General features: G+C 36.3%; 1 protein-coding gene across 1 annotated transcript in view; it reads right to left on the minus strand.

Moving 5' to 3' along the window:
- Nucleotides 1–8,282: 8,282 nt before the first annotated feature.
- LOC110022181 (UDP-N-acetylglucosamine diphosphorylase 1-like) overlaps nucleotides 8,283–17,982 on the minus strand; it is a gene marked incomplete in the record, with an annotated part of 19,050 nt that continues 9,350 nt past the window's right edge. The window contains 4 exon segments of the mRNA XM_020720998.1: nucleotides 8,283–8,671; nucleotides 9,612–9,768; nucleotides 9,864–9,978; nucleotides 14,022–14,089. Of these exon segments, the coding sequence (XP_020576657.1) occupies nucleotides 8,574–8,671; nucleotides 9,612–9,768; nucleotides 9,864–9,978; nucleotides 14,022–14,089 (438 nt within the window).

A 17,982-nucleotide genomic window follows, 5' to 3' on the forward strand; every position in this document is an offset into this window, starting at 1 on the left:
ATATATCCAACAATAAGTCAAACAAGTAAAAAAAAATATATGTTTGTGTTCAATACACTTTTGAAGTAATAAATCGAACATTAGTTTCTTAAGATACCAAACATAAGTTATTTTAGAAAGACGGATATTTTTATAGCCCCTGGTGCGGATTGCCCGTCAACTCGGAGAAAAATTTGCGTACGTTAAACGTACGCAACGCGCGTACGTCAGGGAGGTTATACAGAGGATATTGGGGGGTTATATCTGCATTATACTCTCTGTAACCTTCCTATAGCCTACTTGTAACCTACAAATATATGAAAATAGAAACACGAAACTTACTAGAAGATACATGTAGCTTACATGTACGTTACAGAGAGGTTACATGAGGTATAACGCGGATATAACACCCCAATACCATCTGAATAAATTTTTCTTGTCAACTCGACCCCTAGTAATGAATCCGTAAGTCATCCCTTTGTTTAATTGGTTTAATTTTCTTTTAAGATACTAACCTCCAAGTTTCTTAATTGGAAGCTTGTTTGGCTTCAAGAAGAAAATCAATGTTACCTTAAGGTTTGAGTTTGCTAACAAATTCCAAGTCTTCAAGCATAGATGAATTCACATAGTTAACCAACTTTATTCATAACAAAATTTAAATTTCCATGCGTGTGATAAACCGTTCTCAAGTTGAGTTTATTTGTGTTTTACATGATGAATTAACAAACTCTCTTTTTTATATGAGACTTATTGATTAGACACCACCCAATTCCTATGTATTTACATATATAACACCTAACCTTTAGTTTAGTTTTCATTTGTACAACCCAAATCTTTTATAGCACATAAAAAAACATCAGTCTTAATTTTTAAAAAGTGAAGTGCACATTTTCTTACATAGATAAGGTGGTATGTATATAAACTGAATGCATTGAAACTCCGGGGTAAAACATGCAATCTTCTCATTCATGGATGGATCATGCATTGAAACTCCGGGATAAAACATGCAATCTTCTCATTCATGGATGGATCATCAGGTTCTAACCAGATCAAGATGAACTGAATACAGCCTTTCGGACACTCATCGGGATTTTCTGCTACCGAGTAATGCCCTTTGGACTGAAGAATGCTGGTGCAACGTAAATACTTATGAATTGAGCGGTATGTATGTATATGACTTTGCAATTAAAAAAACTGCCATGAACAGGATTACATAGGACAAATAATTACATTGAGATAAATGTATTGAATGCAGGATGATAATAATTCTGAAAATGAAGAGAATTCAAAGTCAGAAGGATGAGGAAACTTCATTTTATCAAAATGCTTAATGACATGTACATTGAATCCCATCCTGAGTATTGTAATTTAATCATCAGAATACGAAGCTGGTGAGTGGTGAGGCAGTTTGTTTTTCAATAGAGATTATTACGACATGAAATTTTTATATTCTCAATTGCAGAATCAACCTCAAGACATTTTGCGTAATTTGAAAACTCAGAAATGCTAGGTTTGTATGAAGTCTGTTCTAATAAAAAAACAGACTAGATTTGTATGGGCTTGTTCATTTAAAACATGCTATCAAAATTAGAGATTTCAGATGCTGAAAAATGGCATTTTTGTATGATAAATTGATCATCACAACTATTGCGTATAAAAATGCAGAGAGAGAGAGCTAGAGAAAGAGAGAGATTCCTCGAAGTACAAGTAAAATAAACAACAGCTCCCATAATGATTGACCTTTTGGCTCCTCATGTACCTCGTTAATTTTTTTCAATCAATATAAAACACAATGATGTTGGACGACTGTGGTCTGACTAACTAGTGACCGCCGGCGATGGGATAGAGCAAAGGCAGGTGGTGATAGGCATGCAGCAGGTGGCTGATGAATGTGGTGGATGGTCAACAAAGCTTTACTTGCGGTGCATATGAAATTCACCCAAAATAAGATGTTTCGAATACATTGAAAATGAACTAAATTATGAATCCCAAACATTTCAAATTTCCATTATGCATTCCACTTTAACTCAAACAAAAAACTCAGTTTTTTAAAATGTATCTATTCATTTTAGATTACTGACATGACTTGCTGCATGCTATTTTTCCTTTATATTTAGCACTTCTTTTTTAATGAAATTACAACTTAAAGGAAAGTATTTTCATGTTTTTAGTGTACGTATTATAGGTAAGATTTGGAGAAAATTGGAGTGAAAACGGAGAGAGGTGGCAAATGGAGTAATAGGGCAATGAAGAAACAACAGGTTGGCGCCTAGGCGCTAGTTGATTTCCAACAAACAGATAACTTGGCGCCATGGAGCCACAAACTGGCGGGGGGGGGGGGGTGGGGCGCCATGGAGACACAAATTGGCGCCTAGCCGCCAGAACTAAATTTTGCGATTTCTGCAACAATTATGGACGAATTTAGAGGTTATGGACGGGGAGAAGCAATTCTAACAGGGAGGAGGATCGTTTGTGAAGTCAAGGAAAGAGTCTACATGTGCAAGATAGTAGAGTTTAAAGTTAGATTTTGTATTTTTCTGCATTTTCTTAAAGAGAATTGAGAGGATATTGTAAAGGATTGTTGTAAGCAGTGCAAGGAACACTTGTAGATCATTTGGGGAAGAGTTTTCACTTCTTTTTTCAGGGAGACATATAAGTGTTTCATTCTATATTGTCTTATCTTAATTGTAAACTTATTGTGTATGAATTTTCTTTATTATAAGATAATGGATTGTTGTGTTTTCTTCATACATTGTGAGTAGATCCTTTTTACCTTTCCCTTATGATGAAGTAGTAGTATATGTAGGATATGAGGATACACTTAGAATAAGCTTTTATTCATTCTTTTGACGGTTTTTACTTTTTTCATTTACTTACAATATGATCAATTTGTATGTTAAAACCTGTTGTGAATCCATAATATCCGAGAGGACTATGGCTTTAACATGTAGTAGAAACCATATTACACTATTGGTGAAGGAAAAATAGTCCACAGATCAGTGCAAATAGATAAGGAGATAGGTATTGAAGGGGGCAACTTGGAGGTTTTTATGGTTACAAACATAAACACTTATCTAGTTAAACCAAACTTCTTTATACACTCGAAAGAGGATAAAGAAGAAGAATGTTTCTAATTGTCACTAACTACAATTTATATTCTGAATGTTCCATTCCTAGATAAATTACTTACTTCATTGCAATGAGAGATTATTTTTTATAACTTGATCTTACTCAACTTATTTAACTTTAGTGAAATTAACTTTAGAGTAAATCATTAGGTTTAGTGATAATTTGATAGAATTTTATAAGTATAATTTAAATTGACTTGACTTCTGGGCTAAGACTCATAAAGTAGGTTAGAACTTTTCTTAAATCTTTAAAATAATAGCTTTCGTTGTGGCGATACTCCAAACTCAAAAATCTGATACTACTTGAACGATACATACGCTTGAGTAAAATATCTAGTGTAGTGCTAAATTGTGGAAAAACTAAATTTATAAAATTTATAATGCATACTTTAGATTTAAAATATTTCATCCAAAAACACTAGATATTCTATACGGTCGGTCAATTACACCCCATTTTAACCAACCCAAACAACCCCAAATGAGTCCTTAAAAAATTGAAATTTATATTCAACTTCAAAATTTAGGAATAATTACATACAAAGCAACCAAATCATTTTTATTTACAAAATTTAGTACCCATGTGATATTATTAAATTACCTAACCAATGTATTTACACGTGTCACGATCAAACCATTGAGAATGTAATAAAAATGAAAAATATGGGCTTTATCATCAATTTTGATATTTGAGTGACAATTTTAAAAAATGGATGAAAGAGAGTGTTAGATTTGTAAATAGCAATATTTTGATTGTTATGTATGTAATTGGCCCAATTTATCCACACATTTAAATAACCAAATAAAATATAAATAAATTTCACATAGATAAATATCAAATTATTTACCAAAGGACTAATTTACTCACAATCCTATACAAAAACCTTCAAAACTCTCTAAAAGAACATTTCCACCCTAAAAAAAAGACTTCATCTACAAATAACAAAATAAATCGTTAAATTGTTCACTAAAAAATCCTTAAAACTTCGAATGCCGAATGTAAAAATGAATGTTCGAACTAATATTTGTGCAACAAATTTAGCCTAGTGATTAGGTGTTCTATCTCCTCTAACCATAAATCATGAATTCAAAGCTTAAAATATACAACAAACATATACAACAACAACAACAACAAAGCCTTAATCCAACTGCGTGGGGTCGGCTGCATGAATCCTTTTTCTCCATTGCGTCCTATTTAGTGTCATATTTCATTTAATTCTAGTAAATTAAGATCATTTTTTATACAAAAAGCCCAAGCCTTCCTAGATCTACCTCTATCACGGATTCACGGATATATTCGTTTCGCATTTTGTTTCTAAGTGTATAGCCACTCATCCACCTAATCATTCTCATCTCGGCAACACTTATAAGTGTGCTTCTCTTTTAAAGACCAACATTCAACGCCATTGAGCATTGCAAGTCTCACCACAGTCTTATTAAATTTTCCTTTCAGTCTAAGCAATACTTTTCTATCACACAAAAGGCCCGAAGCATTCCTCCACTTCAACCAATACACCTTTTAATGATTTGATCATCCATAGTTACAACTCAGCCACTAGAGCTACTACTACTAAAATTACATTCCATGTATTCAGTTTTAGTTCTACTCAAACGAAGGCCTTTAGACTCCACCTAAGCGTTCTCATCTCAGCAGCATTTAACTTTGTTTTTTGTTTCTCTTTTAAAAACCAACATTCTGCAGTGTAGAGCATTGCAGGTTTCACGGCCATCTTATAAAATTTTCCTTTTAGTCTAAGTGGTACTTTTTAATCACACAATAGGCTCGATGCATTCATGCACTTCAAACAACCAACTTGAATTAAACTAATAACATCACCATTTATATCACTATCACTTTAAATAATAGACATGAGATATCTAAACATTTACACCTTTTAATGATTTGATCATCCATAGTTACAACTTAGCCACTAGAGCTAATACTACTAAAATTACATTCTATGTATTCAGTTTTAGTTCTACTCAAACGAAGGCCTTTAGACTCCAATGTAAACCTCTATAATTCAGGCTTTTCTTAAACTCTTTCTCAACACTTATCCACAAGAAGGAAGTCATCAGCGAAAAACATACACCAAGGTACATCCTCCTTTAAATGTTCAGTAAGAGCATTCATAACTAAAGCAAAAAAGATATGGGCTTAAAGTCGATCTCTGATGTAATCCAACTAAAACAAGAAAATACTTGGTCAATCCTCCTGTTCGAACACAAGTAACAACTCTAGTACATATATCTTTAATGCATGAATATAAATCATATCAATACCTTTCTTTTCTAGAACACTTTAAAAGACTTACTCATGAAACCTTATCGTAAGCTTTTTCTAAATCAATAAAATCATATGTAGATCCTCCTTATTCTCTCTTTACTTTTCCATTAAACCTCTCAATAAATTTATAGCTTTCAAAGTAGATCTACTCGATATAAATCCAAATTGATTATGAGAAATCATTGTATCTGGTCTTAACCTATGTTCAGTTATCCTCTCCCATAATTTTGAAGTATAGCACACCAACTTAATTCTCTATGATTTACACATGCTTGTGCATCCCCTTTATTCTTAAAAATGGGGATCAAATACTCTTCCTTTACTCAGGTGTCTTTTTAGTTTTTAAAATAATATTAAATAGTTTAGTAAGCCAAGAAACTCACAAGTCTCCTAAATATTTCCACACTTCAATTGGGATATATATCATCAGGTCCTAAAGACTTTTCACTCTTGGTTTTCTTTAAAGCCTCCTCAACTTTTTTTTTGCTAATGCGACGGTAGAAACAACGATAAAAATAAAACATTTTATTATTATTCACGATATTAAGATCACTATGGTCGATCTTATTTTTAAAAACTTTATTAAAAAGTTTATCAAAATAACTCACTCATCTATGTTGAATATCTTTTTCTAAGAAAAAAACTTTTTGATTATTTAATTTTTCTTCCCTCTTTGTTTGTCTAGTTTATACATATATTTTTCACCCTCCTTAGTATCTAATCTATTATAAAGATTATTAAAAACAAAATTTTTAGCGTTGCAGATTGTTTTTTTAGACTCCTTGCAGACCGTTTGATATTTTTCTCAATTCTCTAAGCTTTTACATTTAAACAAATTTTTATAACATAACTTCTTATATTTTATATTTTCTTGCACATTATTATTTCACCACCAACTATTTTTATTTATAAATTTTTTTTCTTTTGATTCTCCAAGAACATCTTTTGCTAATATTTAATAGTGTTTGTTACTTTATCCCACATAACATTTGTTTCTTCATGAATATCCCAAATTTTAAAATCTTGAATTTTACTCATAAAAACAATTTTATTTGTCTTTGGGGTTCCCCTATCTAATTCTATGAATATGAGTCATAGTATTCTTTATTTTACAACTCTTCATCTTAAAATCTAGAACTAATAAACGATATTGGGTACTTAAATTCTCACTTGAAATGACCTTAAAATCTTTACAATCTCGACGATCGTTTCTTCTCATAAGAAAATAATCAATTTGTGTTTTATTAGATCCACTCTTATAAGTAATAAGATACTCATCTCTTTTCTTGAATAAAGTATTAGTAATAACAAAATCATTCGCTAAAACAAAATCTAAAATAGTTCTACCCTCTTCATTAGTTACTCCAAAACTGTAGCCACCATGAGTATATCTGAAGTCTTCTACCACTCTACCGACATGTCCAATTAAATCTCCTCCAATAAAAAATCTTTTTTCAAGAGGTATTATTTGTATTATGTCTTCTCAGTCATTCCAAAATTTATCTTTAAACCCTGTATCTAAATCTACTTGAGGAGCATAAGCACTATAATAATAAAAATCTTAGTATCAATGATAATCTTAAGGGCTATAACTCTATCACCAACTCTATAAATATTTATAACATATCTTTCAAACTCTTATCAACAATTACACCTACACCATTTCTAGTGCGACTCTTACCAGCATACTTTGAAACCTAAATTTGAAACCTAAATTATCAATCTCTTTAGTCTTTTCTCCAACCCATTTAGTTTCTTGAATACATAAGATATTAATTTTCCTATGAATCATAATATCAACTAATTCCATTAATATATCCTTGAGAGTATTTATATTTCAAGATCTTATCCTAATATTAGTTTCATTACTTTTATGGACTAACTTTTTTACCTGCATTCGTCCGTAATGTGGGAACTCTTGCTTATTTGACACTACACCCGGGCGCCGGTATAGTGACCCTTCTACACTTTTCACTGTATTTAGGCTATAGAGCGCGTCGCTTTCAATGGATGCCCTAACACTTACACAATGATTAAAATGATTATGTTATGAATTTTTTCGACAAGTTTTACGCTGGTTGTCGACTACCTAACACAACCCTCCACTTTTCACGTCTGGGCTTGTGACCAACAATGACAATGTTGTATTCTAGGGGTGCAACACGAGGACTTAGACTTCCCAGGAGGTCATCCGTCCTAGTAATACTCTCGCCCAAGCATGCTTAACTGTGGAGTTCTGATGGGATCTGGTGCATTGGTGCTGGTATGGTCGCACCCATACAACAAGCATATACGCATTCCTTAACAAAACAATAATGTTAGAATCATTGTTTGAATTTGAACTGTTTTTCTTTAACATGATCGTCATTTGTTTTTCATTCAACAATATTGACCAAGAAATTATAGAAACTTCTCTCACAACATTGAATGGTGTCCATCAAAAATTTCTTCCAGTCTTTTGAAGTTTTAAAACATATTTCAGGAAGGATTTCTCACACTTTGAGAAATCAAATGGAAGATAAAATAAGAAATCTCACAAACCTTTTTGATACCTACCGTTTCTGCTCTGCAATTGCCAACATTATGTTTTGGCAGTGTACCCAACAGAGAATGTTGAAGCCACCTACTGTGGTACTGCAGAGGCCTATTTAAAAACATAGAAGCCCACAATTTTTATGTATTTACATATTTAACATAACGTTAATATTAACTGAAAAAATGTTAGTGACAATTGAAATGTTAATAAGGATTTGCATATTAAATAAATAAATACATAAGAGTTGTGTAGAATCTATGTATATGTGTTAATATGGCATACAATAGCATCATGAAAATTATTTAAGGGAAAAAAAAAACTTAGCCAAGGACAATAAAATATTTAAAAGAAAAGGTCCTCAACAATATATCACATAAAAATACAAAATGAATTCTACACAATTATATATAATAGCAATTTGCTCTCATGGAAAGCCTTGAAGGAAGAAAGAATAGAGAAATAACGCTGAGATTACAAACAACAATATTTATATGTTGAGAGGAAAGGGGTAAATTGAACCAAACCAAGCTTACACATACCGCGTAGGACTCTTTTGCTGAAGAATCTTCTAAAACAAAATAGCATGTAAGGTAAAAATTCTTTTCGGAAAACAAAACTGAGAAAATCAAGGGTCTTTGTATGAAGATTAGAATGTGATCTCACTTGGTGCATGAAAAGTTCTTCCTCGGCATATGGATTCCAAGTTCTCACCAGAATAGGAGGCGAGGGGAGATATTTCAACTCCTAGAACAACAATGCGCAACATTAGCTGGTTACTAGAGAGGGAGAAGAGAGAGAATTCCTTGCCAAATGGAAATCAAAATAAAAAAATTTTGGTTGCTGAAAACCTGATCAAACTTATCTTTTGATTGAAAGGCACATGCTACTAATAATTTTTCATATGCAGCCATTTGAGAAAAAAAAAAGGATTATAAAGAATAGAATTTTTTTAATTTACTTTATTTCAAATTTGTTCGTTGGTTTTATTACTTTGCGTTACAAATTTAATATTGAAATCATTTTTCAAATTTCAAAGTTCTGTGAGAAGTTTATTAGATTTTGGATCGTTGGATGATGGATGCCTTAGTCCTCCATTCAAAACCATTATTACAAGGAGACAACGGGATTTATATTTGAAAATACCTAATAAATTAACTCCCAAACGTTTGCTGATGATTTTGCATGACTTTGGGCAATGTTCCTTTTATCGAAATATACCGAAGTTAAAAATTGCACGTGTGGGAATTTTGAGATGATTTTATATGATCTAAAATAAATAAATAGCCATGATTTCTACTGGGCAGAATATCCAACATCTTTTTAAAAGTAATGAGAAATTTATATGGCATGACACCAACACAAAAGAAAAAAAAAACTAATAAAACGAGTAGTGTCCCTTCACCCCATTTTAGTCCTGGAGTTCAAAAGAAAAAAAAAAACTAATAAAACAAGTAGTGTCCCTTCACCCCATTTTAGTCCTGGAGTTTATAAAAGTACTAAATTAGTCCCCAAAATATTTTAACGGAGGCTAAAATGGTCATCATTGAGATCTAATTGAGATCTATTTCAACCCATATATTTAAAAAATATAGGTGCAAAATTCATTCTTTTATAAAGTAACGGGACAGTTTTGACATTTTCCTCTAATAAGAATACCGATACTATAGATGCTAATTTGGCGTACCCGTCAAATATAAAGGCACTGAATGTGTTAAGAATCCTCCCGCAGCAACCACCCAACGACTATGAAGACGTAGAATCGCTAATCTCGCGCTATCAGGAGTGTCATAGCTTGCACCATTCGCATTCTTCACGGGTGCAAATTCCTCCTCGCGCAATACCTGTTTTACTTAATCATTAGCAGACTGATAATCTGAAAACAAAATCAGTTTAATTCAGATTATTTGTTTTTTTATTTGTTTATCAATGAACAAACCTCAAAGAGTGCCACAGAAGGAGCATATGTAAAGGCATCAAATATAAACTGCTCAAGCTTTATACCCATGGTGGATCCATGGATGGACAGAATTTTCTTTTCAGCTATATGGTAGCTGCATTCATGGAGAAAGACACATTAGATATCGCATGGAGAATTATGGGAGTTGGAATAATTTATCAGAAGGCTTATAGAAACATTAATGAACGGGCGGCACGCCCAAAAAACAGCAAAATAACTAAGTTTAAAAATAAATTCTGACGCAATGAGAATTAAGTTTTTACTTGATTGACACACATCATGAAAAAAACAGTAGCGACTAGATCAGGAGATTAATATCAATAGCAAGATTACTCTTGTAAAAATACAAATGCATGAAGTACCTTCCATCAAATACATAAAATCAAACACTGATTTTGAGGAGCCAACAAGGATTCAACCATTCTACTTTTTTTTGGCCCACTCGAAAGTTCATAAAATGAGAATTTATTACTGTGAAGACGAGGATCGAACATGAGACCTTAATAATTTCCATTTGAGGAGCCAACAAGGATTCAACCATTCAACTTTTTTTTGGCCCACTCGAAAGTTCATAAAATGAGAATTTATTACTGTGAAGACGAGGATCGAACATGAGACCTTAATAATTTCCAAATCCCTTATTAACGGGACTAAATTATTCGCATAAATTGAACTAATCAGCTTGGATCACACACAAGCCTAATTTAAGAAGCTCCTACAACCAGGAGAATTAGATTTCTAGCAGTATCAGCCTTGAGCTTAAGAGCTCCATCCATAAAACTATCACCTCTAGTTTACCATGGATCTCAAAGATAATGTATCTCACTTCTCCAATTTTTGATAGAGTAGAAGACAAAAATACACATCACCTCAGAGTATCAACATTCCACATGGCTCTCAGAGGCGAAGAGTCTTCACCATCCACCATCCACCATCCACCATCCATACTTGCAAAAAATTAAACTATCATTCACTCTCACCTCTATAAATGCCTCTTTCCTAAGGAAGATAAAAGACCCTCATTATCACTCACTACCCTCACTACCCTAAAGAAGAAATTCCGAAAAATCCATTTCAGTGCTTAATTCACCTTTAAAACCAACACTAAATTGAACATTCCATTGGGATTGGTCCTCTGAAGTCTTTTTTTACTAATAGTGTAGGACACAATATTGAGTTAAAGACGACCCTAAAATCTCATATCACTCGAAGATCATTTTCAACATGCAACATTTGGAGTCAAATATGTGAAACCTTATCATCATTGCTGATTGGTGCAACCGTAACTAGTTGTCTTGCATCTCATTGCAAGGATCTACAATCCTTTGTCCAAATCCAAGAAGGTTAGTGATGTGAGCCAAAACGGATTTCCAAAGACATTAGGGCAAAACAAAATATTTAATTTCAAGAACTCAAACACAACTCAAATACATAAAAGATAAGCACCTACAATTTGAGAGGAAGGCGATCTCTCCCAAACCCTAACCCTAGCACCCACAATTCGAGAGAGAGAGTAGATCTCTCGCAAAACCCTAACCCTAAGACTCAAGACCATGATCTCATAGCGTACGCTAACCCTAAGCATAATAAGCCCTATTTAAACCCAACAATAATAACAAAAAAAAACAAATGCCCATAGGCGCTGGCGTAAAAATACTCCCCTTCAAGATGAAAAAAAAAAATGAAATTGTTGTTGGATCAAGTAATATGGCTCCCACTCATAGAAAAACTTGAGTTTGACTCTCGCCATCTGCACTTGATTGAAATAAGTGATGGATCGTTGATAGTGCATAAGGAGTGCGCATAATCCATAGTCTGAAACATTTGTCTCTAGAATGAAAGATTGGTAAAAATATGATAATGCCTGCATTGGTATACAGTCTAGGTTGCCACCTTTTCTCATTGAAAGTTATCATTCTTCAGTTTCTCTGCCAACGACCACACAATTAAATTATAACCCTTCACAAACTTTCAGCAGTATCCTGAAAGTCCCTGAAATCATCTCAACTCCTTCATGGTGTCAGAGGTAGTAGCCACTTCAAGAGAGTTGTCACCTTCGATGTACCTGCCAACACCAAGATCTTGCACATACTAGGGTCACTGTGAAACCCCCCATCTTGTATCCCTGTTGAATACTCAACAATGTCAAAATCAATCCCTTAAAAATTGTCTTGCTCTTCTCCACTTGTCTTGTACCCATCATTACTCGTGAATTGCCGTCCAACCGAAAGAATGCCACAAAGAAAGACACTAGCACATTTGGATGCAGCCCTCTACTGGTGTCCCACCTACCATAATTTCCTATTCCAAGCTGAAATCCTTCAAATCGACCTTCAGCCCAGAATTGTCTGTTGTCCCGTTTTGCCTGTTGTCGCTCATTCCAAACCTCCATATGTCAAGCAATTCCTCCAGATGCTACTGATCGAATTGGCTCCTGACTCCTTCGCTTGGTCGTACCAGTTTACGTTTGTTCCAGCCCTTCCAAATGTCCTGCTATTTCTTCCAAGAGTTGTCGCTCGCATCCATGCTCGACACTGTCGCTCGATCCCGCGACAGGCGACTTTGTGTGAAATTTTACGATTTTCAACCTTTCTTACAGGACTGTGATCTCCCCTCCATCATCCTCTCCGTAGACGAGAGCAACCCCTCCATGGATGAGAAACGCTCCTCTATTTCTTACATAATTTGACTCACTTCTCCTTCTACTTTCTCCTCCAGAGCCCCTTTTTTTTTGGCTGACATTAATCCCTGGGTGATTTTCGATCACAGAAGAGGAAATCCTGCATGTCGTGATCCCGTAGTAAGCAGTGATCTCGTGACATCCCAAATCGGCAGGTCGTAATCCTCGATCTTGTCCCTAGCTTCCCAGATCGTGCGAATGCAAAACTCAAGTACGTGATCCATTGTTGGCTTCCTAGCTATCTCGTGTAGTGTTGTATTGTAGAGGTTTTTGGTGATCTCAATGTTGGCTTCGCACTTGGCTTTTAAAGCAATTGTATCGTTCGGTCACCAAGGAGATGTGAGGCTACAAATCACGAAGGGAAGGGGGTGGGGAATCGTGATCGTTTCTTTGGCATGCGTGGTTCGATCCTCTCCTTGTATGTCGCAATTCGTCAGCACCTAGCTAGCAATCACAATTGTTCCTGACTAAGGTATGCATTTGTTGCTTCCCTGTACTCGTCGATCTTTGGTCACAAAGACAACTAATATATGACGATATCCTGTTGGACTTCCTAGCTAGCTCAACTCGTGTAATGTATCACGAGGTTTGGTCATATTTGTATGTGTCGATTCCGTCGTTGGCATCCGGATATTTCAAATTATAGCTCAATTGCAAGATACAAAGTCGTGCAACAATGAATAGTGAAAGCTCCGACAGGTGCCTTGAGGGAGAGATGACCATCATAGCCAATGTGCTAAATCCATCAACAAGCCACTACCCCTGACAGTCAAGTCTCTTCAATAAGGCAGTTTATGTTCATTGTGCCTTGAGGGATGCGACAATAAAAAAGAGGCCTCAATGAATGCAAAAATAAGCCCATGTTTTAATAAAATTCATGTTTCATCTGAAACTGGTATGCATTATTGATTTAAATTCTTCGACCGTGATGTAGATCTTAACAAAAACCTGAAGATAAGTTTTCTCTTTATACTAATTTGAGGCCTGGAGTAATACTTTAAATGATTGCCCTTTTTTGACCTCGCTTTTCCTTTAAATTGTGAGTTTGCAAGTGATTGAGATTTGCTCAAGAATGCTATAATATATATTTCCTTTTTTTTTTCCTTTGTTCTCAGGTTTCTTGTGAATTTTATATTTTTTGACAATTTTTTGGTTATCATTTGGCAAGAGTTTGGTGTCCTCTGATTATGCCTCAAAAGTGATGTTTATGTCCTCTAATTTTGTGCATCTCATTTATCTTTACAATAATAAATCCTAGCTCCTGAGTCATCCTCCATCAAAAGCCTTATGAAGTAAATTTTTATATAACAAGAACGGAAATTTTAGGGCATTTCCAAAAACATCACATTGTAGAAGTATGAAAAAGGTAACAGATGCAATCATAAACATGTTGATAGTCCATAGCGATCCATTTTAAAGTTGAAACATAAGATATTAAAACAAAGAAGATAACTTACATGCTGTCTTTTTCAAGAGCATGTGCCACTTGGTTTAGGAAATCAAGAGTAAACATGTGCAAGCATACCTGAAAGTTTATAAATCAAATTTCAGAACTAATTCCATTTAAAAAGATTTCCAGAAAAAAAAAATCATGGAAACCATTTTTTAAAGGAAGAAAAAAACAGCATGGATTGTGATGGGTAGAATTTTGATGGCAGAATTGTAGATGTTTGGACTTGAGCATTGGCATTGACCCATCTTATCGCATAATGAGTCAAAAATAACGAAAAGAGGACGTCTAGCAAATTTTCTCAGAAGCCTGAAAAGGAATTTAACTAGGAAGAGAACCCTTTCTTTAGTGCTATGATTTACTTAGTTATACATGATCAATAAGGATGCTAAAATATCTATCTATGTTGTGGTTTCTTAAGTGCAGTTTCGCCCTTTCTCAATGCGAACCCCGGTCTAATTGGGGACCGGTCCTTGAGAAAGGGCGAGACTGCCGCTCACCCTCTCCGCCTTCATTTTCTGCTTCTCTATGGGATTTTGAAGGGGCAAGACTGCAGCTCGCCCTCTCGCCCTTCAGGAGCTATTTATTTACTGTTTTCAGAGTTAGGGTTAGTTTTGTTGTTGTGTGTTGTTTTCAGATTCTTTTGTGGAGCTACTCTCCCTGTTCTAGGGTTGTATTTCAGAAGATGGTGGTGCTACAGTTGTATCATTTCCCTTTCACATTCTCCAATCCTTCTCCTCCCCTCTCCTTAGCAGCCGGCCTCCCCCTCCTTCATTCCTGCACCCAGGCGCCCCAAACCTGCAGCCTTATTTTTTTGTCCAGCCATCCTCCATCCTACCCAACACTCTCAATCGACTGGTCCTCACCCAAACACCAATGGCCTTGCTGTCCAGCACCTTCCAGCCACCCCTCTGCCTGTTGTCGGTCACCTACGACCCTCCATAGTTATTACCCTGCAATGCTGCACATTCCCCTCGCTCTCATCAGCATTCCTTTGCTTCCACCACCGGGTCAACCATCTCAATCCACCTAGCCGATCTCCACCGCCCTTGGAATACACCTTAGAAGTGTTTGCTTGTGACATTTATGTTTTGTGTTGTTATTTTCTGTTGTGTTGTGTTATAACCCTCTCTCTACAATAATAAAAGTTCAATTTGAGTTTTTCATTGTTTTACCTACTAATTCCGGTATCATTTGGTATCAAAGCTAGATTAATTCTAGTCCTATCGTATGGTTTCCTAGCATCTGTCTTCCCCTCCAACAAATTTTTCCTTACTATTCCAAACCATAGCCCAAACCCCAAATTCTATTTTGCTGATTTTCAAAATAAGCAAACCCAAATAGCTTCTCTACACCAGCAATCAATCGCACACACTGTCATTCACCTCCACCCAACAATTTTCCTCCCAAAACCCAAACCCAAACCCAAACCATGCCACCAAAGAGGAATATGCTTGAGCCTATCTAAGATGAGATACGACAAGAGCTCCGTCGACTTCAACAAAGGTTTACAGAAATTGAAGAGTTAACACAAGAAGAGGTTACTCTCGACTGAGGTCTGGAGAGTCGAAGGGGAGAAATAGATGAGGATCGGAATCCATTTAATAGGGATAATTTCAGCGACGAAGAAGAAACATAACGAAGTTTCAGAATCCACTATTAGAGGACGCCTACAGCGGGATATCTGAATCCCCCTCAGAGGGAGACTCGCTGAGAGGAGATGTCACCTGGAGGACACAAAGACTTCGACATCAAAATAGATCTGTCAGAGTTAGAAGGAGGTATGGATCTCAAGGAATTCATTGATTGGTTGCAAACGATTGAACGGATCTTCGAGTATAAAGATTATCATGGTCATCAAGTTGAAAAAGAGTACTTCTCTGTGGTAAGAGAACATACAAAGACAGAGAAAAAGAGAGGACAACAATAAAATTACCACATGGGAGAAGAAGAAAAAAACAATGCAAAAAAAAAAACCTCTCACTTCTTTACCATCAGGAATATGTTTCTGAGGTTCCATCACCTGAAGCAAAGGGCTCTATCAGTAGAGGAGTTCACGGAGCAGTTTGATCATTTACAGATGAAGTGTGATATAACGGAACTCAAGGAGAACACAACAACCAAATCTTTGGAGCTTGAAGCCTAGTATTAGCAATGTGATGCAGCTACAACCATACTGGACGCTAGGGGATGTCTAGACACTAGCCCTGAGGTGAAGAGGCAACAGAAGCAGACCAAACAACAGTCATCCTTCAGGCAACAACCATCAGGTAGGCAGTTTCCTATAGTTACAACGATCGACAAAGGTACCCTAGGAAACACAAGCAAGCCCGGACAAGGGAGTGACACTTTGGATCATAGCTGAAAGAAAAGGGAGAGGTAGCTCCTCCAACACAATATCAGCACGAAAGTGTTCCAGATGTCACGACTACAGTCATATAGCTTCCATCTGTCCCACAAACAGAGTAGTCGCTCACAGATCAGGTTGCCATGGAGGAGTGTAGCGACGAGGGGAAAACTGAGAAACAGGGTGAGGTGTATCAGCTTCCACCAAACGAAGGAGAGACTCGTGATTCAACAGATCTTGCAGACTGAGCACGAGGAATTCGCAGTGGCTTTGCCACAATATTCCTCTACACCCACAGTGACTGGAAAAATATGCAGTCTTATCATCGACGACAGGAGCAGGAAGAACGTGGCATTGACTCAGATGGTAGAGAAATTGGGATTTACGACTCAGAGTCATTCCCAACCATACTATTGTCATGGCTAAAAGAGGATTGGATTAGCATCGACCAGAGATGTCTGGTAGAGTTCTCGATCAGAGACCAGCTACAAAACTGAGTGTGGTGTGACATGGTCCCTATGGTTGTCTGTCACCTTCTATTGGGACGACCACAACAGATTGACTAGAGGACCCAACATGATGGATTCAAAAAAACCTATTCATTTACCAAGGATAGAAAGCACATCATTCTGCTTCCTTCGGTTGAGCCTGAGGTCACAGGAACCCTTACCAATATAGTCGCGTCAGTAGGGTCGATTCTAATGACAACATAAGATGAAAGGACCGAGACAATGGCTCCAGACATGGGGACAGTTACGCCAGAGTGGATGTAAGGACGTCAAAGTTGACACTGTACCACCAGCTCCACCATTGGACAGGAAGATGTAGGCTACTCTCACTGCACTTTAAGTTGACCCGATCATGGTTTACCTTGAGAGGATCCAGCATGCATGGATCGTAGTCCCAGAGGAGCACATCGATAAGAACAAGTGCACTCAAGTGAACCGACTTCTTAGATGCTTTGGACAACAGTACAACCAACAGTGGGACCAAGTGTCGTCATGATTGGAGACAAGGAATCATAATCTTTAATAAATGAGGTTGAAGCTCGCCCAACCACGGGAGAATAATGTGAAGTGGGACCTCTCCCATGTGGATCAGGCAACAGATGTGGCCACCCCGTGCCACCCCCCTACGCGATCTAATTTAGGACCGGTCCGGGAGGAACCCATACAAAGTGGCTTGGGGCAAGACTTTGATGAGGTGAGGTTGCCACTCGCCCTCTCCTCCTTTTATCTTCTGCTTCTTTGTAGGATTTTGATGGGGCAAGATTGTCGCTCGCCCTTTCCCCCCTCCTTTTATGCTTTTCCTTCACATAGGAGCTATTTATTTGTTGTTTTCAGAGTTAGGGTTAGTTTTTGTTATTGTGTGTTGTTTTCAGATTCCTTTGTGGAGTTGTCCTCCCAGTTGTAGGGCTCTATCCAACGAGTGCATTTTACGTACGTCATACGCAAGCAGAATTGCGTGCGTATGACCCTTAATAACCATCCAATAACTCAGTTATTGGGAGTTATTCAGAGGTTATTGGAGGTATTAACCTCAATAACATCTCGATAATCTCTCAATAACCTACCAATACATTTCGCGGTTCGACGCTCATCTTTTTTCTTGTCATTCGAGG

This window comes from Phalaenopsis equestris, unplaced genomic scaffold (assembly GCF_001263595.1).
Source record: "Phalaenopsis equestris unplaced genomic scaffold, ASM126359v1 Scaffold000174, whole genome shotgun sequence".
Classification (NCBI taxonomy): domain Eukaryota; kingdom Viridiplantae; phylum Streptophyta; class Magnoliopsida; order Asparagales; family Orchidaceae; genus Phalaenopsis; species Phalaenopsis equestris.